We start from the raw sequence: 27,761 nt of genomic DNA, 5'->3' as shown, positions 1-27,761 counted from the left end.
TGGCTCGGCCATTTTGGTTAGTTGTCCACGGGCTCTTTCGGCGTACGGTTGTGCGCGAGTTAATAATATACGTTGTCAATTTTTCGAGTTTCGTTTTTAATAACGGACACCTTACCGTTCCTTCCATATTCAATGTGTATGGCTATTGAGGTGAGTACTAACTACCCGAACCATCCTCCGTCTCTCCTTCGCTCTTTATTAGCCATTTCGTATCGTACACAACGTGCTGTGCAACAATTATTGTATGTACAATCCTACATGTGTAGCCATAGACACACGCGCGCGCATGCATATGTATTAGAATCCATATACAAAGCGTATTCGTACGAGTAGAAATCGATTTTACGCGTGCCGTTTTCTTCCTCTCTTTGCTGTTCTCATCGATGCACACCGTGAAATCGAACGCAGCTAGTTGGTTTCTAAAATTCACAACCGTTTGTCTCTCATCGCCCACATCCTGTCTCCCCCACTTATACAGTTCATGATGAATTGCGCACGAATACGTATTCACTCGTTCGTTTATTCGTCCTCGAATCGGGTTTTTCCCATTTTTTTCAACGATAAACTCGTTCCTCCGCGGTTAAGAAGCGGACGAACGCCTGCATCTGCACGTCCGTTTCGTTCGATCGTCGTTCATTGCCCTCCCTCGAGAGACGACCAGAGACGAGGAGCCCACTTTGTTTCTTTCCCCATTCCCCATTCCCCATTCCCCATTCCCTATTCCGCGGTCTCGTCTGGCACAGCAGCTTCGTCCTCCTACTCACACCTACATGCTATACGATTATTATATGTATGAGTAGTTTCCAGTGTATTCATTTCTCTGTACAAGCACACGACCGACTGTTAAAACGTCCATGGGTAGGTTTTTCTTCTTCTTTTTTCTCGTACCTCTCATACGAGTATTGTGAATTATATTTATTATATTTTCCCGATGCAGGTAAATAAAGCAACGCGTAGTTTCTAAGTATGCAATGCACGTATACGTCGTCATAATACACCATTTGGAACGTTGAACAAAATGAGGATGAAGTTAGAAACGTTATTGTAACAATGCATGCTTAGGAGAAGTCGTTACTTCGCACCTTTAGGATCATCTGAAATTTGATACACCATGATAAACAAAACATACTCATATTTTTAAAAGACAATACAGTTTTTTCTCTCATGTTTTTTTACGTTAACTTGACTAACTTCAGCCTCGTTGAAAAAATAGTTTGTGGCATCGCCATGTCCACAGAGACAGTAAAGTTCAGTATGAGAATCAGACTGTAAACAACAACCCGAGGCAAACAAACGCGCATCGTTCGAATTGTCGCTTGTTTGAAAAACTCGTTAAAAAGTTATTGAAGGCTATCTGTCGCTAAGTCTATTTATAATCAATTGTAAGATTAAAATATCTTTGTTCTGTATTATTTGTAACGCGAAGGAATAATCGATTTGAAGTTTTCACCGGTTTCGCCACAAGCAATTATAAACACCTATTGCACTACGTAAATATTCACGAGCGAATTGTTGTTGTTATTATTATTATTATTATTATCATCGCACTGAAATATGCTGCAATGCCTTTAGGTATCGCAGTTAGAGTTGCCTGGGATTGCGCAATCGTTCAACGGTTATCGTTCGCCGGAGGAATAATCTATGTATCTTATATATTTTTGATTTCGACAATTGGAGGTACGCATGATAAATTCCTCTGGTATTTCCAATCAATCGTGACGATGTTATCGCAATCTGCCTTCCGTGAAACCGAGCCACTAAACTCACCGATTCTAATGAACTTTACGCTGCTCGACGAGGACGAACTTGACGCTCATCGAGATAAGATTGAATAAACGAACGATAAGATTCAAAAACGATTGATCAGAGTTCGAAATTTGAAATCCGATTTCACGATTTTACGAACATTATGACGTAATATATTCTTTCTTGCGTCGTTCGGTTAAATTTGTTGGATATTTTTACTTATCGGATTGTCCAGCAAGCAACGTTGCGTAGCTGTGTACTTAGATTCGAGGAAAAGTAGAAATTGAATCGTTTGGTAACTGTTTGTTCTGAATTTCAAAGACGAAATAAGTGATTATGTACTGAACAATTATCCACCGATACATATAAAGCGATAGAATAACGAGGTAATTAATATTGCTCATTAATAGGACACATACAGAGCACTGTAACGGGGTTGCACGATATTCCCGGGGAACATATAATCGAAACAATGAATGCCCGACGCATCGATTGGCTCTACCCTACCAATTGTTCTTATCCGGTTGTTGCCAACGATTATCATTATTCTTATTATCATTATTACTTGAGTGATTATTATGATGTTCGCTTTCATTCTGACGCACGTACCGACTCATTATCATCATTATTAATACTGTTAACACGCCTGGCATGTGCTGCCTAAATTCCGGGTACATATGCGGCGAATGTGACTGGACGTCGCATCGGTGTCGTTCTACTGCATCAAGCAGTAAACACCTGGGCGACTTATTGTGAGTTGAATTATACGCAGTACAAAGACTTCCCTGTCTGACTGGCTGCCTTTGTGCCTTCTTGCGGTGGCGTAGGAATCGTCCTACCTGACTGTCCGCAGCTACGCAAGCTGGCATGTATTTTATCAATTATCTATCACGGCTTAAACTTATCGGCCAATTGTACATACATAGCTGCACTCTGGACGTAGAGCATTGAAACTAGAAACGGTGAATCGAAGGCTTGGAAGCCTCGACTATTGTGAATTGACTTTTATTTAATTAAAGCTACGTCTTCTTTGGGTTGAAATAATTTATAAAGGCACAAATATGATCGAACAACTTTTTTCGTGGTAAATGATTTCACAACTATTACACTTTTACCAAAAACTTGAGTTTCACTTCACTAAAGTGGATTGCAAGTTTCCTTGTAAAGCCTGTTTATTAGAGAGTCTGTAGAAAGGAAGGATGGCGTGATAAAATTTGAATATAGATTAATAATTAACCAAGCGAATCTGTGATTAATTGTCTTTTTCAACTGTATTCGTGTAAATTGTTTTATCAAAACTGACCAAGACATGAAAACAACAGTCGCTTGCCATGCAGCTAGCCGATCTAAAAACATACAAGAAATTCGAACTTTATCTTTTCTTCAAAGTATATTGGATTCGAAATTTTGAATATGTACCAGAGTATCAACGCGATAAATAAGTTGACGTATATAACTGATCGTATAACGTAAATCCTGTTAGTCTGGTACTCGAACCAAATCCCTCCTCAACATAGGTACCCGAGACCCATCAAAATCCATTTGTGACAAGGTTAATGGTCCTCTGTAAGAGAACGGGGAACAAGGATCGTCGATTGTCTTATCGGAGTATTGAACCCAACACCTCGTTGAAACTTCAAACCATGGGTTCAACGTGCCTTCTGTAGTGCAAAGTGCATCAAATGCATCGCGGCCGGCGGGCCAGTCGTAAGTCGAGAAGGGCTCCCCGGGTCTTCTGCACATTGCACCGAGTCGATGCTACACCTGCAATCGGGATTGTATGAAGTACGAAACGCGTGCATACGCTAACAACATGTCTGTGTATGTAGAGATTGCACAACATTGTGCGATTCAGTTGGAAATACACCTATCGCGATTCGCGATAGGGTCATCTTACTAATTGTTTGGGGCAGACGCACCATATGCTTGTATATATATATACATCGCAGCACAAGTCGAGCACATTACGTCAACGGATCGACATGTATAAAATGTAGATTGACTGTAGACCACAGCTCGACTTCTAGGCGTAAGATTTCATTTTTGAGGTCTCGTAAGCGCGTTATTACTTTGGTCATAATCGACTCTATATGTAACACATGTGCGTAAAAATATCTCATCGATTTTAGCCAGGGATTGAGTATACTAAAAGTCAGATGTACACATTTTTTGTGAACGAGTTTTCTGGAGTTATTTGCAACCATATGAAATCAATCTGATTATATTGAGTTCGAGTTGAAATCACTTGAAATCACAAAAAATCACTTCAAGTTCTGTGAATTCAATTGAGGTATGTATTTTGACTTTATTAAGTTACATCAAACCTGTTACACTCGATTGGAGTAGTTTGAATTCGTTTGAATTCAATTTAACAATTCTGTCTCCCTGAAGTAAGTTGAATTCGATCGGAGTATAGACTTCACGAAGTTACTTGAAGTCACGGAAACTCACTCACACGAGTCTCTTGTACGTTCATATATTGTATGCAGCGACTTATGTCATGACAATGCCAAAAGAGAGAGTTATGTCCATGCATACATCGTCCATATCATCATCATCATCATCGTTATCATCATTATCTTTTGTACTCTACAGTTGAGAAGAAGAGAATCGGTATTGTGTAGACACAACAATGTGAAAAAAGCAGCTATGCATACCTCCTTACACATACATCATCGCTACAAGTATACATTGTTACGAAAATATCACTGCAGTAAATACATTATGTAATGTAACAGTGTATAATCTAATATTCAAATTTCCGAAATTTGAAGCCGTACCACTTTATCCGATAAATCGAAAGGTTGAGTGATGCTCTTTACTTGTTGCACATCACCTCGGACAACTTATTCACCTGCGTCAGCGTACATAACGACTCTATGCATGGAGAATAAATTATGAAAGCAAGAATATTTTATAACAAGTAATTCCGCATAGTTGTCTATAATATTCATCACCTGAAATTGTAACAATGATTAGGCATCCGAAACAACGTGAATTAAAATATAATTGTATATATGAATCGGAGTCAATCTGATGATTCTGCAAAAACATTTCAATGTTTGAAATCCACAACTCGGGTGTAAGTTATATAGTTATATAGGCAGTTTATTCATACTTCACTATAGCTTTGAAATAATAATAAATCCATCTACACTTGAATCTATAATATCCTATCATCGAAACTTTGACAGAGCAGAATAAAAATAGATGTAGAGGGAAAAAATATACAACAGATTCCATTTATTATGACATTTTACTCATCAAACTGCTGACATAGCCAATCAATTACCATGGGAGGAAAAATAAAAGAAACCAGACTAAAGTGTTCAACATTTATATTCATCATTCATTATTCACTCATTTTAATGAAAGTTATACAACTGTTTGACGACAATCAAGCCTAAAAAAAAATTACAAGTGCATCGCCGCATCGCTTTTAGAACTAACCGCGCCTCTGACGTCATCGCGTAACCTATCTCGTGCACCACGCAGAATTACGTCATCGGTCACCCAGGACGCCCACGGCACACCATGTTTCGCTCGCTCGTGCGATCAATGATACCTTGTAACGTCACGCAGCTGCTAGCTGTGGCGATATCAACAACTTGCTGCTATAAGTATACTAGTTTGACGTGTTCAATCATTTCGGAGAAATTTTTTCCCGTTTACAATTAATCATTCCGATAGTTATTGTCTAAAAGTTATTTTCACATGCGTGGTGAGTCGGAGAATCAGAAATCAGATGAAAAATTATTTATTGCGCTTAATAGGGCTCAGCCATTTTATTCCACGTAACCAAACTTCAGAAAAAGAAAAAAACACCGTTTCGAAAAATGTCAATTTTTTTTTTCTGCACTAGTGATGATGCAACACGAAGAAACCAACATTCGAATTATCTCAAATCACTTCTATTATATACGTATACGTGCTATTTGTTGAACGTTATTTTTCTCCTGTGATAACTATTGATTTAGACGGTAACCGACCGATTCGTCTTTAACCTAAAATCCCTAAAACTTTCCCCTTTTGTGACTGAGTTTCTATGGGAAAGTGTTCAACGTTTGTGTTTGGAGAATGCAACGCTTTATGAACATAAGGTTCCAAAAGTACGCATGCATTGTATATCTATACGTATACCTATGCGATATGTTTACATTGACGTCAATCGTCCAGCCATAGCGGAAGAAGCAAACGTCGTCGTCAACCGCGAATGCGACCGAAATGGCGCAACATTGCTCAACATTGCAGGAGAGTAAAGATTGAAACGGGAAAATAATACGAAAGTATCCAAGAAGACGACTGCTAACATCGTACTATTCGTTGTCATGAAAATTCGGCGTGATTTTAATCTGACGATGACATTTGGTGGGTTTTTATGCGCACAAAAAAACAGACTCGTCCATGACCATGAAACTCAGTTGTAAAATTCGACAGATATAGGAAAGCATATTTCGATGGACCCAGTATTGTCCGTCTCAGGTGAAATCACCTGTAGTTATGGAGAGTGCGAATTGCTTTTTCTGGCAGATTATTTGAACGTGGAGACGTAATTACGAGACGCGTGGTTTTTTTTTTTATTATTATTTATATATTTTTACCGGGTTATTATTCCTCAATGCCGTTCGTCGAAGTTGCAATGTCGTGACTAGTTGAGTGCCAGGAAATGCCAAGCCTTATTTCCGGTTGCTGCATAATGGTTCATTGCTTGTCAGTAATGCGCAACAAGAATATCATATAGATAATCATGCAATGTCGATGAGATAAAAATTCATTTATCACTCAGTGTAAAACTTTTATTATATCGTGATTGAAGAGAGAGAGAAAAAAAAAAAAAAAAGAAATGGATAACTTTTATACCTGCATTATAATCCGGGTTATATAATTGAAACGACGATATCATGGGTAACGATAAATAAAACCGCTGTTTTGAATTACTGTGGATTAGTATAATCCGAAGAAATTATCACCTCCAGTTCTTTACCTGTAAAATACCAGGCTGTTCAAGAATTATAATTTATGATAGACGGAATTTGAAAGACGGTGAAAAAATTTATTTTTCATTCTCAACTTAACTATTTTTGCATGAAAAATGAAAGGGTGTTTAAAAAATGATAATTCATTATAAGAAAACGATTCAAAACGGAAGATTGAAGGATGTTGCAATCTACTGATTTCATCATGAATAAAAAATTGCACTCGATTCTTGAATAACAAAATTCCTTAACGTAAAGTAATATTATAAAGTAAATTACAAGTACAGTAGACCCTTGTTAATCCAATGAAGCTGAACCTGGCGCAGCCAATCGTGTTAAACTTTTTTGAAATAGACAAAATGCAGATAACTTTTGTCCTGATAATCCTATAAAAACATTTGGGGTTCTAGGTATTTCACGAAATTTTGATTTTCGGATTTCACTACCTTATTCGAATGAACATTAGAACTTTTGGCTTATGGAGCCTATAACATGTATGTCTCATCAATACCTCATTTTTCTGAACTCCAGTTGTAAATGGTCATACCAATTAACAGTCTGATGGGTGAAATACCGCGATCTCTGAACACCAGTTGTAAATGATCATACCAATTAGTAGTCTGATGGGTGAAATACCGCCATCTATTTTAGGTTAAACAAAGAAAGGCCAATTACGTTCTAACACATTAGGTGCTCCATATTTCGGGCTAAAGATACACCTCATAACTGTCATCCGAATCCATGATTCGGATATAAATAATGGGCCAGTCTCTGTTAGACGAGGGTCATTGTCAATACGCACCTTCCTTTAGCTTCATACCCATAAAATAAACAGTTTATAATATGTATATAGTGCGTACTTTTTGACATTATACGTAAATGCATTGCGTCTTCCGATCGCAAACAGAACAAGCTTACGTCGATGCAGAATCTATGACGCGTGAACAAGTTAAAGGAATTGGGCTCCAGGCTAAGAGGATGGTGAGGTGGCGACATGCCGCGGCGTTTGATCGAACCGCGCGATATCGCTAACAATTCCGTGTCGTGTTCTGTACCTACGTCGTATCGTAATAAAATTATGCATCGTTTTCAAAGCAAAGATCTACGCTCAATTGTTCGTCTTATGCACGGAAAGCATATGACGAGGAGAAGGAGGAGGAGAAGGAGGAGGAAAAGGTGGGGATCACTAGGCGGGACGGCAGTAACAACGACCCTGACTTTGTTCGATCATGCCGACTAACTGGCAACTCGATCCGGACGCGACATCCGTGGCAACATAGCCAGTTCACTTATAGCCAATTATCGCGAGACTCGCCCCCCCCCCCCCCCCCTTTCGCTTATACTTTGGCTACTGTCCGTCCTGTACCGCCGCGCTTGCTCAGGGTCATTTTAACCTATCATTTGTCGTTAAAGCCGTACGCATATGCAAGTACGACACTTCCATTTAAAAATGATAACACGTATGATGCTGAGAGAGTATCGTTTCTACAAATTCAGTTCTACAAGTTACAGTCGTACAACTGAGCGGTTCGTTTCTACAACTTTTAGAAACGAACCTTTCGGACGAACTTGTAGGGCTGCAACTTGAAGAAACGAACTCTTCGGGAAAAACAAACTTGTAGGATCGCAACTTGTAGACACGAACTGTTAGGTATTGGCACTTGTAGAAACTAACTTGTAGAAACGATCCTCTCCTACGATGCTACTCTGCACACTGTACACCCTATATTTTATACCCGTCGGTTTACCGACCGAGTATAGATATTTTGTATTTCACAAGAAATTTTATTTGCTTTTTTCTAAGGCGTGGGGCAGTGTTAAATGTACAATAATGTGTAGCTGAGGGATTCTTCATTTCAAACAAATTCTAGAATCGATAGGAAGGATATGATACCTGACGCAACCATTTTTCGCGGAATATTCGTGCCATAGAAAAAGTAAACTTCTATATAGTCTATATGAATATAAATTGTACGTAAATTTTTAATTTTTCCATTGGGTAAATACTGGTCGAAAATTGTAGTACAACGTCTATCATTTAAATCGTCATTGTTCCGTCTGGAATTGTCATGTAAAGTGTCCTCCAACTGTGGGTAATTTATTATATAATACAATGAAACAATGACTCCGTCAGTCGGTAATTGTGGAATAACGTTATTTTCGATTCTCGTGATAATGTGAGAAACTGGAATGTGGTTTTGTTCTTTATCTGATGCGATTGATCATCCACCTAATATCCACACGGTTGCACATAATTAATACGAATCAAACGTCACATTCAGATCTAATTTCTATATCTATCCATCGTATATACTATATATATATATATATATAGATATAGTATATATATATTTGTGGAAGTTAACGTATCGGATAACATCTATTATCGATCATTTAATGAATTTCTTAAGACAGTAGGAATTCTTATAAACTTGAATCAACGACTGAGGAAAGAATTTGTTTTTCCGTATTTTTCAAAAATACATAAAACTTTTCTGTAACAAAGTTAAATAATTTAGTAAAATTAACCTAAACAAACGTTTAGTAGATGAAAAGAATACCTGATCCCAAATCAACGCACAAATCATGAGATCTGAGTTGACATTTATTCCTAGTGTACAAACGTTGACTTATTCTAATTATATAAAATGATATAACATTATTCACCTACTTCAATTAATTGTATTCATAATTGGTTATGCCCATGGAAAAAAATAACAACAGAATGATTTACTTATGAAATAACTAATGTTTGTATTCCTTTTTTTTTTTATATCTATAATCTATTCATTAAATTAACGTTATACAATCTTCAATCACTTTATACATAAACGATTACCGTCTCTTTATTGTTTATTTATACATTATATCTACCGTATACTATACCTATGTACATACATACACATGCATATTCATGTATAAGTGTTACATGTTATCCCGGATTGTTATCAATACATTAAATCATCATCCGGTATACGTAAACAGAGGAGAAGAAGTTGCTTTAAATAGACAGAAAATAGGAGGAAGAAATTCGCTTAGCTCATGTGCATGGCAAAGATAGGCTTTGTGGGTACACCCCCCCCCCCCCCCCCCCCCCGCCCCACCATCCTCATCCCTTACCCCGTTAATAGCAATAATAAATGATTGGCAAACGTCGTCGTTGCGCGAGTTTGTCACGCGATGGACGGAGATGTCGCCGAATTTTTGAGTATAGATTTGCTACTTGATATAACATCATCTAACCCAGCTTACTCTGAGAGACAAAACACTTATGGAATTATGAACTCTTTCTAGACGATTTGATCCCTTCTGGTTCTCAGGCTGTCGTTAGTCTGTCGAATTATGCTTCGGTGAAGGCGTGTTGTTTCGCTTCTTCTGCAGGGATACACTCTGTCAGAAACAGATGGCCTCTAAAGCTTTGTAATACGAGAATTTTGCCGTGCTGTGTATATTTCTGAACCTATTATATACCTACGTATAATTGTATACATGTGTACCTAATCCATGGGTTGGATACATTTTACAAGGTTATTATTAGTCGCGACGGAGCCTCCGTCTCGACCTTGACATTAACTGTTGAACCATTCAATTCAATGTAATTCTCCAATCAGAGAACGAATTGATCGTTCTAGAAGTCGACCTTTTTCTATATACCCATGGGTAACGGAATCAAAAGAGAGTGAAGATCGTCACGTTAAATGTATATAACGATTTGAATTTTGATGAAAAATTATTATTTTGCAAATGTAGGATCGTCGGAAATTGAGTAAACTGTTTTTGATAAGCCAAGTTTAGTCAGATTTTGGAAATTAAACTCCCTTTAAAGTTGTTATGAATTTTTTAAACAATGATTTTAGTTTCAGTATTTCGTTATGTTAACGTTACTAACTTCAATCTGGTCGTATTTAACCGTTGTGTCTATTTTGTATTGAAAAAAAAAAAAAAAAAAGGGTGCAAACTTAAGAATTTTTAATAGTAACAGATCGATGATCAATTATATTTAATTTGACAGAAATTGCAATAGTTGTAAAAAAATATGACTCAGTCTGTTCGATAAAAATGTTGTACGCGAAATTTTTACAGGTTATGTTTAATAAAGTTAGGCTTTATTTAACAATCTATAAAATTTAATGAAAATTTATTTTAATTCATCTGTAGAGTATGAATTTATTTACAAAATGAACTTTTGAGTTATCGAAATTGAATGAGCAATGCGATTCTGCTAATGTTTTAAAGTTATCGATAACTGAACGTTTCTCATTCCAACTTGCAATTCTCGATTTTTATCATACCACAAAATTCAACCCAATCAATCTGAGTTTAACTTTTTAACATCGAATTTCAACTTTCCTTCTTTTGATGAGTTTTTGCACTCGACTTATAACGTCGGATGATGAAATATCCTGAACCTAGGTCGAAAATTCTTTGCTTGCCTTCTAATGAAATTGTAAATTACCGAGATTATTATACGCAAGGAATTAATCTTCTTCGAACTCAATTTCAAAACGGGTTTCACTTAGAGCGAACAATTATCTGTCTTCTCTGAGCAAAATTACGTTTTATTTTCACCCATAATGCCATTTAACCGAAAATATGATGAATCGTGAATTTTTATCAATTGAATTCATAGTTTTCAAACGAACTTACGCAATTCTGCTTCGAACAAGTTTTGTCTAGCACCATAGAAGAGCAAAAAAAAATTAAAAAATTTGAAATAAACAAGTCGATGAAAATGGCAACGTACATGGCTATAAAAAAGTTTTTTTTTTATTTTAAGTTTAGTTTATTTGAAAATTGATAACGTACTGGAATTCATACGTGTCTAGTGCGGCTATAAGAAGAAAACTTGTGGATGACTCATGGCGCAAATTTATTATCTAGGCTAATTTTGGCTTCACATATGAATCTCAATTGCTTTAATACGGTTATCTTTATTACAGAAAGAAATTACTCATTACTTATCTAAGTAAAATACAAATCGAATGACTGGAAACCATTTTTGTAATTTAGTGTCGTGCTTTGATCATATATAAAATTTTGAAAGTCTTATGTAATTAAAATTCTTCGAAATACTGGATGAAGTATTATTGCACTTTACTCCTTGCGATTGATCATATTGAATTTAGTTACCATTTATCGTGACGATTCATAACGAAGAAAAACCGTTAATTCGCGATTTTAGAATTGCCTGAGATTTATTAAACCGTAATAAAACAAAACACACTCATATTTCGAAATCTCAATTCCTTAAAAACATTGTAAAATTAAGAAAATAGTGAGTAGTTTTTCCCCGATTTTTCGTTAATACATTCAACTTCATTGCGATTAGACAAATCGGTATTCTTGAGGATAGTTGGATATTATGTATATACTATTAGTAAATTATGTACTTCGAAAGCTTAAGTATATGATAAATAAAAATACGTAGGTGCAAATATTATTTAGTTAATTTATCGCCGAAATCTACCTGTTGATTTCCAGTGAATATTTATGCCCGTGTATTCTTTGCATTTGACAAACATTGCCTGTGTGTGGCGGTGGCGTGTCCAAATAAGTGTAAACAGTTTTATTGAAAAGTCAATTAGTTAGCCAGCGCCCCGCAGCGTTGCTGGAGTAAAACGAGGTCAGTCAGCTATTCGTTCCATCACTCACTACGTATCTTATACTAGTTATAAAACTATATATACATAGATATACTCAAAAAATTATTTTTAGAAAATCTTTTTTTATTATTAAATTAGAAAAAAAAAAAAAAAAAAATAGAAATTCTTCACTAAACAGATGCAAATGAATATTTGAAATCGAAGAAAATTTTTTTTTTTTTTTTTTTTTCTTATAAAATACTAAATGATACGTAACTAATCGATACCGATATAAAGTAGAAGTATAATTAAACAATCAAGAATTTTCTATTAGAGTTTTAGTTGAAGATCTTTTTCATGGATATACAAATAAGATACCAAATCACTCGATCGAATAAATGATTAATAAAATGTCGACCTCAGAATTATTTTTCTCCTGATATCACATGACTAGTATTGTAGTCTCACTATTCCTGGTGATTAGATGATACTGGAAATTTTTTAACCGTGACAGAATTTTTACCTTGACTGTATAAAATAGATGAATACATAGATATCTGGGTAGATTAGACAACTGGATTAATTTTTCCAAACTTTATACACTTATAACCTTTCCGATCGGCTAATCTCTTCTCTACTATTATAACTGCCGCGTTGACATACGATATTTTGTATCGCATGATGCAACGACTTGCATTACGCCTTCAAAGTTGTTACGCAGATTTTTACGATGATGCAATTGTACGAACAGCCGTTGCGTTTTCTTTTTTCAAACAAATATAATGCGGATTATATTGTTGCAATAATGTGTAAATATCGTTAGAATATTACAAGAAAAATTTATCGCTAGTTACGATTCTTAATATGCAGATTATAGTTGTCAATAGTATAAATTTTCTGATAACAGTCTCGTCAAACTATTGCAATGGTGGTAATAAAGTAATCAAATATGACAAACTCGGCAAATGGGATTCAACACTTTTTGCTCCGCCTGCAGTGTGATGAGCGATTCAAACTTGGGAAAATGGTAGGATACATTATCGCGGTTATGTGGTAATTAACCCTTCATTAGGCGCATGGACGCTGTAAAGACCTTTAATTTTTTTTTCTCAAATGGTACAAGAAAAAAAAAAAAAAAGAAAAGAAAATTCCGACGCTGCCATTTTCAGTATCTTCGAAGAACCTTCCAATAATTCTATTGCCTATGTCGTTGGCGTGCTGTTTTCGACATTCATTTCGCAGTCATAACTCATGAAACTTCGTCGCGGTCTCCATGGACTCAACGCGCGTACCGGCGGCTCTATACTAATCGTGGTGTATAACGGGAACAAATATTATCTGTAGTACAGAGCTAAATGTAAAACCATTTCTTTGTTTGGGTCTACCGAAATTTTCAACGAAAGTTGAAGATCGTACTAATGATATAAAATTAGGAATTCATGAATAATTGTTCAGTTCGTTTTTCTCATTACATGTACTTATTCGGTGGTTGTGAAAGGTGCTTTTTCTAAGTCAATAAAAACTGTACTCATTTATTGACAAATTTAGCACCTTGGATTATTTTCTTAGTTTATATCTTGAGTATTACTTAATAATTATGCCGATAAAGAAGAATTTTTATGCAAAGAAATAGTTTTTTTTTCTTTTTTTTCTTGCGATATTTCATTCATAGTGATGAATATTTTAGATTCTTCAACTTCTGAGATGAAATATTGTTTATATTTATAATTAGCAATGAATTTGAAATTTACAACCAATAAATCTTTATTCCTAGACGCATAGACAATTACAATTTTCAGGTATAAAACTGTCTATTTGTATTACGTTTGAAAATATTTTATTTATTATTATTACCAGAACGCGTGAAATTGGAGTTAGGTAACTTAACCAGAATGAAACAGTGCGTTAAGTCAAGTTATTCGAAAGTCCGCTTGCGCAAAAAAAAAGCCCTAGTGTGTGAAATATAGTATTTCGATTGTACCTATGCGCCAACTTCGTTTCCCGAATCTGTCGGTAAAGCAGGAAGGTTCGACACGCTCATTTCAACATAACCAACGTAACTTAACTTAACCAGAATGACACAGTGCGTAAAGTCGAGTTATTCGATACTGCGCTTGCGCCAACTTCGTTTTATCGCACTGTTCGGAAATGGAAGACCTTGGACACACCCACCCACTCACACACGTTCCGAAGGCTTCGAAAATCGAACTTTTCAAGTAAGCCTAGATGAAACTACCTTTCCCGAATCTGTCGGTAAAGCAGGAAGGTCTGACATGCTCATTTCAATATAACCAACGAATCGACGCACTCACCGAGTACATTGAGCTTCTTATTCAGATACGTAGGTGTGTGGTTGAGGTTGGGCGGCGCGTGACGTCACGGGCGTCGCGGCGCCAGGTTTGACTAGGGAGGGGGGGGGGGGGGGGGGGGGTGACTATACCGACGCAACAGGGTGGGGAGAGCCGTAGTCTTCGTTTCGTCTCGTCTCGGCGCGTTCTATTTTAAACGTCGTACGACCGCTGGCCCAGATTTTGCGCGACCGTTGTGCCTGACGCGAGTCGTTTGTCGCTTCGTCTCTGCTTCTTCTCGCTTCGAAAATTCTCATACAAATCGGTATATACATAATCGGTTTTAATCGTGCTGTGAAAATAGTACAACGATTACTATTAATAAAAATTAAAAAGTTCATCGACGATTGTTATCGATCGTTCTTTGGACAATAAAAGAAAGAAAGAAAATTAAAAAAAACTAAAGAAAAAAAAAACAACAACAGGACTTGATTATTCAATTATAACTTTCAACTCGTAAAAGTTTTCTCCTGCTACTTTTTTCCTCTCTCTCTCTCTCTCTCTCTCTCGCGTAATACGAAGCAAACTGGACGATGCAGTGTAACACTGGTTTCTAAACCCTAACGTCATTTCATGTTCGTCATTGTTGTGTCCGGTGGTAATTTACCACCTGACAAACGCAAGAGATAAATAACAGTACTTTCCTTTGTTTTGTTTAAACGCACCGTCTCAGTTGCAATTTATTGTTATTTTTTTTTTATTTTTTTTTTTTTTATACATAAATAAAGAAATAATTAAATAAATATATATATATATATATAATTAAAAGACTATCGACGTGCATTGAATTTTTATAATAAAAAGGAATTTAGTGAGTTTCGATTATTTAATATTTTATAAATATTTTTATAAATTTTTGTTTGAACGGTGATACACATCATTCTAAAAGTCGAGAACTAACAAAACAAAAAAAAAAAAAATCAAACAAACAAACAAACAGCAATTGATAATTCCTTTTTAATAGACTCTACACGTGACCTGAATTATCTTGTGCTCTTCGCATTATTATACAGTTTATCTTAAACATAATATAAGATGTGACTCATCTTTACTCCACCTATAAATATGTACACATGATATATCTATATACAATCCGGTGATGATTGTTGGTTAAAATATACCTGTATATGTGCAATATACACGTATAACGATATCCGTGATATTTACTGTCTTACATCCGTATTATCTTCTACGAAAATAAAAAAGCAGTATACAGTGGAAGAAGTTTCAAGTTCAAAGAATATTCTTGACTAATGGAAAAAGAAATGTCCAACAGCGGTAAATAAGATTAAGGTAAGAAGATACGTTCAATAATATACACATATACATATGTATGTAAATATAAATTGTTAGGCCAAGTTAAATACATTTAGAGTACGTATGTGTATATATTATTTTCTATACTTAGTTTGTAAATTTTTATATTGATATTAAAATAATTGGATACAATTAAAAGTATATGATATAAAAATGTTTTCATGCTGCGAAGTAACCTGGAATAAATTCAGGATATCAGTCATATTGTATGTAAGAGTTATAATAACTAAGCTCTTGTATAGTATCCGTGTCAAATATTGAGGTCATGCCTACCTTCAAGTCGTTCACGAAGTTTATGTATTTTACGTGATTTCGGTGATTTTGTACAATATAACAGAACCTTATCTTAGAATGAATCTGATTAATTTTTTTATTAGGTTTTTTTTTTTTTTTTTTTTTTTTTTTACGAAATCTGTTTGAAAACCGGTTGGCAATATTTGACCATGCATCACACGTATGTACAGAATCATCGTTAAAAATAGAAAAGTTGTTTGTGTTTTTGAAACAATTTCACAAATATGTGTACTCAATTTTGACATTCTTCCAAAGAAAAAGAAAAGAAAGAAAGTTGAGCGTTAAGAGTATTGGAAGAAATTCAAAATTGTGAATTTCATTATTTTTTTTTTTTTTTTTTTTTTTAAATCTGTTAAAAAGATTTTCTGTACACTTTTAACAGATCTTTGATAATTTTCATCTTGTAGTTATTATTCAACCATTTAACGACATTTCAGTTCGCAAATTTAATTTCGATATTCAATTCGAATATTATTTCTTATTATTACTCTGATCGCGACATTAAGCTAAATTGAAAATGTGACGATGTGTAAAAACATATTTTGTACATAGTCGAGGAATTGATACGTACACATTTATTCGCTTCCCTGTCAAATATGAAAATGTATGATACACGATTGTACACCTATGTATGTACGTAGGTACCGAGTACAAATATAACTAAGTTTAAAAATATTTATTTTGTCTAGTTTAACTTTTCATATATCTTGTCGTATATCTACCCGGACGTGTGTTGGGCACCGACGTGGCTATAAAAATACACATGAAATACATATACATACGTGTGTATTATATATATATCTATAATATACCTTTGAAATTTATATGCACATTTAAAGGCTCCAGTTTGCATACATGCACATCGTGCCTGTGTAATTATGTATATGATCACGTGTGTACGTATATAATTATATATACAATCTAAATCTTTCGCGTTGTTGTTGGTGTATAAATGCGTTCGTAACGTCATATACATATATCGTATAATATACCGTTCGTTATATTATATTACTTAGTTACTTCCACGGAAGTCTAGTTTGAACAAATAGAAAAACATTTTTATTTTTTCTTTTCTTTTACAACGAAGTTTTAAGAACCGACAATTAAAGTGTAAATTTCTCGAAGTTTTTCCATTTATTCACATCTTTTTTTTATAAATAATTCCAAAAAAATTCGACGAATTTTTTTAAAAAGAATTTTAATCATCGTTACTCTCTTGTCCAAGCGGAATTCGATTTTAAGATTTTCGCGACGTTGAGAAGCAAGAAGGAAAGAAAGTGACAACAAATCTCGAACCAAAGTAATTATAAATTATTCACATCTAATGCAGCTGAAGGAAAAAAGTGATAAAAATCACTACCCGCTCACATATGCTCACACTTTTCATGTTGAACCCCGCATTTCCCAGATTGTTTTTGATATTATTATAATTATTAATAATAATAATAATAATAATAATGATAATAATTTTATGGAAAGCGTTATTTAAAATTTCGGTTCGGTAGTTGCTTGAGATCTATAACTTGTCAGAGGACAGTTACCTCGGCTGTGGCCTCGAGATGGGTACAAAGATCCCTCACACACACACACACACACACTTTTATGTATACATATACGTAGCGACAAAATCTAGCCCGCCGTGTCGCGTCTCTGCCGGCAATTGTCCGCGAGTTTGCGCGTCGTATGCATGCTTGTTGTAGATGTAGTTTACCTAACACTGGAGTGAAAATGTGTAACCTTTTTGAAAATTTACTCGTCCCGACAATGATAATTTGTGTGCCATGTTTCTCGTGTGAATTCTTGTATATATACAAATGTCGTTAATTGTATAAAAATGACGAATTAACACTTGGGTGATATCGAGTTTTTATTTTTTTAAAATGACTAAAAAACGATGCGATGAAAAATTCTTTCCAAGAAAATCTGGGTTGTGATAGCATGTCTTCTGAAAAAAAAAAATTTCAATCTTCTGCGATGAAAGTGTATACGTGCGAGGAACTTTTGGAAGCGGTACGATGGACATTTTTTGCAGAAAACTTGCTCGCGCATACTACTTTCAACGTAGGAGATTGAAATTTTTTTTTTTTTTTCAGGACACGTACTAACATGATTTAAAATTTTTTGGGAGGAGTTTTTGATGACATTTTTTTTGGTCGTTTGAAAAATCAAAAATTCGATGTTGTGAAAATTTTACTGCCCCCCCCCCCCCCCCCCCCCCCCCCCAAATATTGACGAACCTGTCAAGTCGGGATCGAAAATTATCTAATACCATATTTAATAATTAATCAAAGTCGTTAATCAACGCTTGTTTTATTCTTTATGAACTCACTCTAGGGAAATAAAATTGTAACCGCTTGCGTAGAGTTTTCTGTCTCTTCGTATTCGTGTAATTTTACTAATTGTCTAACTGAGGGTAAAACGATCAGCTGATTGCCTAGTGCGACGCCATGTTGCTCTAGTCACGACACGTCTGGGTTTGCTTTGAGTTCTTATCGGAAGTATAAACTTGTATAAAGTTGCATTAAACGCGTGCATTATGTATAATGTTTTACTGTAAATATTATTTGTAATTAATTTGTTGATTCTAAAGTGGAAACGGCTACTGTAAACTGTATATTATATTCTCTACACGTACAAAGCTCTTTTAAAATCAATTAACGTACTATAATGCAATGACATGCTTTATAATTAGCCAGATAAAATGTTTGTGCATTGTTATTGTACCGCATGTGATGTTAATATCCGATTGAAGCGTGCACGCTTAATGTTGACCTAGACATTCCTGCTATTTGGCTTCAGGATTAGATCGGCCAAAGAGCGGCAATTTTAAACTGGCATGAAGTTCCTTGGGAGTTATTTCACTTGGCTAGGATACAAAATTCACCCTATGCCAGTTTTATATATATATGTATATATATATATGTGTGTGTGTATACATGTATACGGCAAAACAACCAAAATGTCATCGAAAAGACGTAGAAGAATTTTCTTCTCAAAGATGCTGCGACAATCTTCACTCGCCGGCCGTCGACATGCACGGAGTTAAAAATAAATCGCCTGTTTTCACTTTTACTCTTACTCTTGTTTTTTTTTCTTTTATTCCAAGCTACCGCAACTCGCCTTGTTTCTCATATATATTGCGCAGATGATATTGCGCGCCTGATCTTCGTATGCCGTCTTGAGGAGGTCGTTATTATATGTCAGATTCGAGATGGCCTGTATTCACTTCACATTATACCTATACCTCCTCAAAGATAAACTTGCGCTTTGCACAAACATGATATTTTTAAATATCTAAGAGTGTAAATATGTTTATTCATAACTTGAGTATATCCGCAATACATTTTTTCAATTCTATACCTTTTTCAAATCAAGTTTGTTTAGGTAGAATTTTCGGCAACAGTGGAATGGTAAACCAAAAATCTAATGAACTAGAAATCCTTGGATTATGTAACTGTTGTATCTAGTTCAGTTTCAGATACCTCGCGATTGCATGTCACGACTTTGAAAAGAAATTGAATCTTATCTGTGGTTGTGCGGTTTTTGCGGTCCCCCAAACGTGTCGTATTGCGAATTGAACATTGTCAGCTTTCAAGTTTCTTCCAAGCTAAGAAAATCTACACCGACTGATTATCGACGTACGTATAACTTTCTGTCAAACAATCCTAATCTCAATTTTCATCGAAACGTCTACGATGTTAAATGTCAATTAACGCTGACCTTATAACCAGTGAAATCTAAACAGTTTCATAACTTCTGTTATTTTGTTTCGAAGGTAACTTTTGTCGGGCATATATTATTACGTGTCTACTCGTGTCACCTGATGCTTTTATAAATACCATCGATAAATACTAAGTCAATATTCAAACAAATTCAAGGATGCATGATTTACAATCTTGTGCGAATAAACTCCAAAACGTTGTTCAGAATATTGTCTACCTTTATTGTATTAATGGAAAACTTTTTAATAGGTCGGTTTTTACTTCAATAATCTCTATAAATATGAATAAAGTGAGAGAATGTGAAAAAATGCCAAATTTAGTTCCGATTGAATGATAACGGCACAGGTGCTGAGCAGTTTAACACCGAGAACATCCGGCCGTGTAGATAATGCACGGCTGAAGTCCAGTCCACCCACGTTGAAAGAAGTTGGCAAGGGTGAACTAAGTTGTTGTATAGTGCTAAAAATATTTGCAAAACGAGGAGTATTCGAAACGGTGCACACGACCTAAGTACACGTGTACAATCCTAAGTATATGCGTCAGATACTACACTTCTTGGCTCATTCTTAAACCGAGTGTTAATTGGCTATCGTAAGATTACTTATACGTAGACGAACATTCGCCTCGAATTTGAATTCTTGTACGAACATACATATCTCAATTGCTGGGGTTTTCATGTATTCGCTGAGTTATCGACGGATCTTTAAAGCATAATATTTACCGACTGAGTATTGTGATTCTTTATCTCTTATTCAGAACGTGAACCTCGTGTTGTTTCTTCCATAGAAAATCATACGGTCAAGTGAAATTCAAATAACTTTATATTTGACAAATAATCAGAATCTTTTGAGACGATGAATCGATAAGCGAGTGAATTTTATCTACATCATCAAGTCAATGTACGACGATCGAAGTGCAAGCGAGGAATTCTATCGTAATCGTCAATAAAGAAATATTGAGAATAAACTGCGTCACAAGTCATTGAACGATGTTTTCCTTTTCTGGAAAAATTCTACAAACCTAATCACATACCTGACGCATTGGAAGTGGATCGGAAAGATACAGTAGAACGTTGGTGGGATTGGTGCATTAATCTTTGATCTGCTATCTTAAAAAAAAAAAAGAATTCGAAGTACATACGCATCGCGTTCAATCGCATATCGATTACAGTTTAATCGACGGTAAATCAACGTTAAAAAAAAAAAAAATGTCATTTTCTGGGGTGAAACAAAACAACCGTAAACATAAAAATATTTTCTACTGCCCTGATTTTCGTCTCAGTCGGTATTTTTGTAATGGTCGGCAGTTGTATTTAATTAAAAAAAAACACGACGTTTTTGTATGTCCCTGGTATTCGTTCAACTAAAACGATCAGCTGATCAACTCTTGCGACGCCATATTGCCCTAACATTGTACAGCGTTACCAACCCTAAAAAAAATTTCTTTAAATCTAGAGAAATTAAGAGTCCGTACGAAGAAAAAAACGTTGTTATTTTGTGAAGAAATATTGTAGTTTAGACAGAAATCTGAAGAGAATCTAAAGATCTCAAACGAAATCTCAAGACTGATGGCGAAATTTATGAAAAATTGACTGTCAAATCTAAACAACAAACTAAAAATCAATCAATTGTGAGGTTCCTCAGAAAATATGCACCAATTAGGCAATTTTTGTAATTTGTGAACGCACTTATTTGATAATTTGGTCACTCTAAATGTACAAAATAAAAACATTTTATACAAGTAAAAGTTCCTAATATCTTTACAAGTTACAATTCAGATTGTAGGATATAAATCTGCCTGTGTTGCCGCGTTCGGTAATTATCATCATATAATTCTGGGAAAATTATCCATCTTATAAATGCAAAGAAATTAAATATATTATGTATTACTGTATTTATTGAGTTTCAATACCTTCAAAAACACTCTTGATAATAAGAAATATAAAGAATTATTTTGGTGCTATCTAAATAAGAAATATGGTCAATTATCTTGGCGCCATTTCAAAGAAATACTCATCTGATAGGTTGGCAACATTGTTACAGATTCCAATAGTATTACTTATGCACATTGTCCGTAAATAGCTGATAAGGTTGGCAACGTTGTTACAGATTCCAATAGTACCTAGTCCATAAATAAAAATTGCACTTTATTCAGATTTTATTCTGTTAGCAAAAAAAAAAACATAAAAAAAAGGTTAAGATTTATGACTAATAATTTTTTTTCTCTCTTGCTTTCTGTTCCAGTTTTCTGGTGAGTGCATCCTCACATACATGGAGTTTCAGCTGGACAGCGCAGAGTACTGCCAGGCCCAACACAAATAGATAGAGAAAAATAAATAAAAAAAGAAAGAGAAAGGGAGAGAGTGAAACGTGCCCCAAAAAGTTAAAAGAAACTGATAAGACAGCTGTAAAATAGAAAGAAGAAGAAGAGGAAGAAGAAGAAAAAAAATAAGAACGACAAGACGGGAGAAAACGTAGGAAAAGCGTAAACAAACGGTCTGGCGATTGTCAAAGATAAAAACCAACCATCAACAGCTAGTCACAAGCACACACGCACATACACACACATCCAAGACGTAGAGAATTTTATTAGACACAATTTATTAATTAGTTGTTCGGACCCAGAGCTGAACCTCAACGACATCCCCCCTTCCCCAAACCGCTGGAGCACCTTGTGCCAAGTAGGTAATTACTCACAAAAAGTCAACATCTTTTACATGTTTTTAATAAAAATTATTACTCCACCTTCATTTTCATCAAAATGTTTCTTTGAAGTTTTGCAACGTCAAATTCTGTGTTTTTAAACATTTCATTGTTCTTCTTTTTCTGATTTCAGATAATCTTCCGAATAGTGAAATCGCTGTTAAAAAACAGGCGCATATTATCTCATCAACCACCAACACCAAATGTAACTTAGCCCTGACTCTCAATTCGACCAGGTGTTATAAATTCTGAGGAAGATTTTGAGAGGGCTACATGCGAGAACCTGTCGTTCTTCTGTTCTTTGTGTGACGATAATAACAAGAACGAGTATTGTTTCTATCAACCAGTCGAAGAAAGAGAAAGGAAAAACTATATAAGACTGACTTATCTATGGGCTAAACTTGTCGAGGGGAAAAAACCTCTTCATTTTTGTTGCCTAGGTGCAGTGTTATAGATTCATTTTCGTAACGCCGGCGGAAAATACTACTTTTTACTTTGAGGACAATTAGGAAATGAGCAACATGAGGGTCAAGGATATCAGGCCGGCACCCGCCGAAATTGAATACAAGAACATGAAGTTCCTCATCACTGATCGACCCAACGATCAAAATATCCAAACTTTTATCCAGGTGAATATCACCCTTGGCTTCGTCTTCAATTTACCATTTAAAAAAGAACAATCCAAAATGCTTTTCAAAATCGTTTAACGTCGTACAAGTTGTACATTGAATTATGTATCTCAGACAATTGTCATTGAATTATGTAATTCAGTCGAAGAAAGTTTCAATTCATAGACTGTCTTGGAGTTTCTCAAAGTATTGCAGTTTAAACTTCAGAAATCTTAATCGTATTCCATACAAAAAATCTCTGTCAGGGTTGCATCCAAATTGATTCAGCCTGATCGAACATGGGGACCATTTTTAATTTGTTGTACAATTACTGCAGCGAAAATTTACGACTCTTGGCGCTTCGATGACTGAAACTGAAGTCGCACACTTAATTTTATACAATAGCTTCCTATGGTCAGTTAGCAGAGAATGACACCGTGGCTTTAGAATCAGTTTGACTACCATCTTTTTCAGGAGCTGAAGAAGCACAATGTTAAAGAGGTGGTCAGGGTGTGCGAGCCAACGTATAAAGTTGAAGAGTTAAAATCGGAAGGCATCAGTGTCCTGGACTTGGTCTTTGACGATGGAACATTTCCTCCTAGAGAGGTAATTGCCAAATGAATAATATGGATAACTGCGTTTGCCATGTGACGCTTGTATTTCTTTTGCATTTTTCAAGCTTTCAACAACAACTCAGATTGTAAATAACAATTACAAATATCTATAAGCTTATTAAATTGTATATGTTAAATGTTCTGTCGATTTGAAACTTTTCCATGTGCCGTCACTATTCAGTATACCTAAGCTAATCTAAAATTATCCTACTATACTAAGTCATGTAACCCAATTCTTGACACCTTATGTCATAGAATATTGAACAATAATATTACGGCGATTTTTGCTATATCAATCGGTTATAATACATTTAATGCATGAAAAACAATGAAAAAATGGTAGCATACTTAATTATATTAGTTGTATAATCTTTTACTGATCAGTCTACTAATATTGAGTTTGGTATTTTAGGTCGTTGATGAGTGGTTCGAACTACTAAGGAAACGATTTGGTGAAACGCCTGACGCCTGCGTCGCCGTTCATTGTGTTGCTGGTCTTGGTCGAGCACCTGTACTAGTCGCAATAGCCCTAATCGAACTTGGACTCAAGTATGAAGACGCGGTGGCTCTTATTCGAGAGTAAGTTTGTGATTTGAAATATAATTCCTAGAAACTCTGAAATTAATTAAAACTTGCGATTGAACTGTTTTCTTATCAGTTTAAACTTGTTGGTATCTCAGATGATTATTAATACAAACTGAGATGTAATTGAGCTTATGATTTATTCGTTTTTTGGTTATATTATTATTGTTATTTCTAACTCCATTGGTTTTTCTGCTCTTTACCAATTTATAGAAAAAGGCGTGGCGCTATCAATGCAAAACAGTTGGCTTTCCTCGAGAAGTACAGGCCCAAGTCCCGACTGAAGCTCAAGAATGGGCATAATTCCTGCTGCGTCCAGTAGATAACAATAACACAAGAATTTAAAGAAGAAAGAAAAAAAAAAAAAAAAATGATGAAAAAATTTTTAAGGAGAACAAAGAAAAACATGATTTCAAATTGACGTCTAACTAAGAATTATAAAAAAAAAAAAAAAAAAAAAAAAAATTACAACAAGAACTACTGATGATTTTGTATGACTTAATTCATTCGGCTTTTGTAGTAGGTATGCCCGACACACAAGAAAACAAAAGAAATTTGAGCCGTCTTACAGTACCGATTATTCGAAATTCTGAATGTGCTACGCCAGTGTGGAAATGCAACTCGGATTTTGTGTCCACGTCAACACACAATTCGTTGTCACGCAAAATGTATACTTCACTCTTCAGGCAAATCTGAAGTATATAAATTTGGCTAAGGGGAAAAACAAAATACATGCACATAATTTGAACTTGAACTTTATTTCATAACTCCCAGGAAAAAATTAATAAAATCCTATTCGCCATCATAAATGTATTCCCCGTTATTGTTTGTATTTATTTCTTTGTTGTTGTAATAACTGAACACATTATTTTCTCTATTTTTCGAATGTACCCTCCGATGAACCGTTCGAAATTCTTCCCTCGATTTTATTATTGCCTATCGAATATTCAATTACAATCATGTTTCACTTACAAAGTGTACAAGCCCTACTCTGCACTAATTCATAGGTAGGAAATATTTGTCTACTCCGTGTTAGAACGAAATCCGAAATAAATTGTTATTTTTCATCATCGAATTTTAATTAGTTATTATTTCAATGAAAAATGATACGTTATAATATTTACAAGAAAAAAAATGATTATTTTTGCCTCTTCGAAATTTTTGCTATTTGCATTGAATAAGAATCATTATTATTGTTATTATTACTAATTACCATATTCAATATGAAAGGTAGTAGTTTTGTATTTAAAAGAATTTGTATAATATCATTTGTTTCGTTTTTGAATTAGTTAGCCAATTGTTTTCGACTCTTGTCACTAGCTTAATTCTTTAGCTATGGTTTCTAATTTAGACACTTGGCGTTGCGTTTCCAACAATAAATCAACAAGGCGATTAATATAGTATTTATTTATGCAAATTGAACAGAAAATACACAGCAAAAACAATAAATGAATGAATAAATATATTTGGAAGAAAAGTTACTGGAAAATCGGTTATGCGAACTACCTTCCGCTACTACCACTACTACACTATTAACTTGATCGAAAGAAAAACACAATTAACTTTAACGATATGCACACACGTATACAATTTTTCTCTAACTACATGAGATTTGTGTATGTATTTACGCGTGTACGTATCACGTCAGTCTTAAACGCAGCTCGATGGCAATTTTATCAGAAAAAGAAAACAAGAAATGAAATAGAAGATATAGATAGACTCGAATGAAAAGTGTTGCAGTAAAGACTAATTACCGAATTCTTTGGTAACTTTGCAACAAGACGATTTAAACTCTAGTTTAATGTCTAATGATATTTTATTTTTCTTTCATAAAATTGCCACCGCCGCTGTGCGCCACACTAAACTGTGTTCAAAAAATAGAAAAATTGAAATCCTAATAAATTAAAGGAAACCCAACTAACTTAGTTACGTGGATCATTTTGTCACTGTTCACTCGTTGAACCACAGCGAATTTATTCTTACCTCGATTATCAATTAAGTTAACTGAGATTTGGTTTGGCTGGGGCAATATGGCATCGCACTGGATGATTCGCTGATGATTTTGGGCTAATGTCAAGGCACAAAAAGAATTGAATAATATGTTGAACTTTCACTTTGTAATGGTAACAATAAGGCAATCTAAAGTAAAATAAGTGATAAATAATCACTTTTACAAATGAATTTGGTTCTGATAGTTGATGTAACGCATTTACTGCTACAAGTTGGCGTCTTTTGGATTTGCGAATCCCAAAACATCGCTTGAAAAATAATCATCTAATGTGAAATAAATTTGCAGACGTGTGAAAAATGTCCGTCACAAAATTGTTCGATCTTCCTTTTCTAATCACGTTCGCCTGGGTTGCGCGATTATGCAATGAGCTGTGTGATTGATACGTAAAATCTTCTATAACATTTAATTTATTACTGTTATTCTATAATACGTCTTTCGTATTTATGCGAAAGCTGCAATAATTTTTTGTATCAGATGATGGGGTTAATAAGAAGGCGTACCGCCGTTCGTCATATTACCAAAAAACCACGTTTAGTTTGTGATACTCTCTTAACTTATGAAAATCGTACTGACATTATATAATTAAATTTTATTCTACGTGGTTACGCATGATCCCTTATAAATAAATCATTGCCTTTATTTTATCGAATAATCAATCAATCGCATATTATTATAATAATTATATACTTATTATGATATATACTTTCAACGAATGCTTTTTTCTACTGTTACTACTACGACTACCGCTACTCCTGCTACAACTACTACCAATACTATTATTACTTTCTTGATGCCAGGAAGATATAGTAAGAAAAAAATGAAACAAGCAGAAAACTTATCGTATGGTAAGATTTATTATTTTTATTATTTTCTTGCTAGCCAAATGCTCATTCTTCAGAACCTAAACGAATCCTAGTACTACTTTTTTTTACATTCAATATACATCCGACTTTCTGTAGATGTATGCAAAAATTATACGAAGCACAGGTAAATTAATAAGATCATCTGTGTTTGTTGTCGCATATCTATTGAAAATTTTTTTGAACGCAAAGAAAAATAATGAAAAAGAATTTAAAAAAAAAAAAAAAAAAAATGAACAAATTTTGTATCGCAAGACTTTTGTCAAATTTCTGCACTCCTGTGCGATATTTTTTTAATCCACAGTTCAATTTTTCTAATTACACCATTTTATAATATCAAGTTCTTGAAACATTGAATTATTGTTGTGTCGAACGAAGGGTTGAAAATTTAGTTACGTA

The 27,761-nt window shown here is 34.7% G+C and overlaps 1 protein-coding gene across 4 annotated transcripts in view; it reads left to right on the top strand.

Moving 5' to 3' along the window:
- The window catches only part of LOC124404545 (PRL-1 phosphatase), a 28,593-nt gene continuing 832 nt past the window's right edge, over nt 1-27,761 (top strand). Inside the window, exons 1-7 of one of the 4 annotated variants that reach the window (XR_006929014.1) lie at nt 1-150; nt 22,229-22,669; nt 22,821-23,316; nt 23,770-23,901; nt 24,322-24,488; nt 24,705-24,838; nt 27,566-27,595. Coding sequence is in view for 3 of the 4 variants with exons in the window: in XM_046878765.1 (XP_046734721.1) it covers nt 23,200-23,316; nt 23,770-23,901; nt 24,322-24,488; nt 24,705-24,813 (525 nt within the window). In the remaining variant the exon portion in view is untranslated. Of the gene's footprint in view, nt 151-15,788; nt 15,946-22,228; nt 22,670-22,820; nt 23,317-23,769; nt 23,902-24,321; nt 24,489-24,704; nt 25,559-27,565; nt 27,596-27,761 lie in introns of those variants that run through there. The other 3 variants (XM_046878765.1, XM_046878764.1, XM_046878767.1) reach the window with 3 other exon arrangements.

Source organism: Diprion similis, chromosome 3, assembly GCF_021155765.1.
Source record: "Diprion similis isolate iyDipSimi1 chromosome 3, iyDipSimi1.1, whole genome shotgun sequence".
NCBI classification, from domain to species: domain Eukaryota; kingdom Metazoa; phylum Arthropoda; class Insecta; order Hymenoptera; family Diprionidae; genus Diprion; species Diprion similis.
Note: the sequence above shows the minus strand (reverse complement) of the source record. Positions and strands in the feature narration are given on the sequence as shown.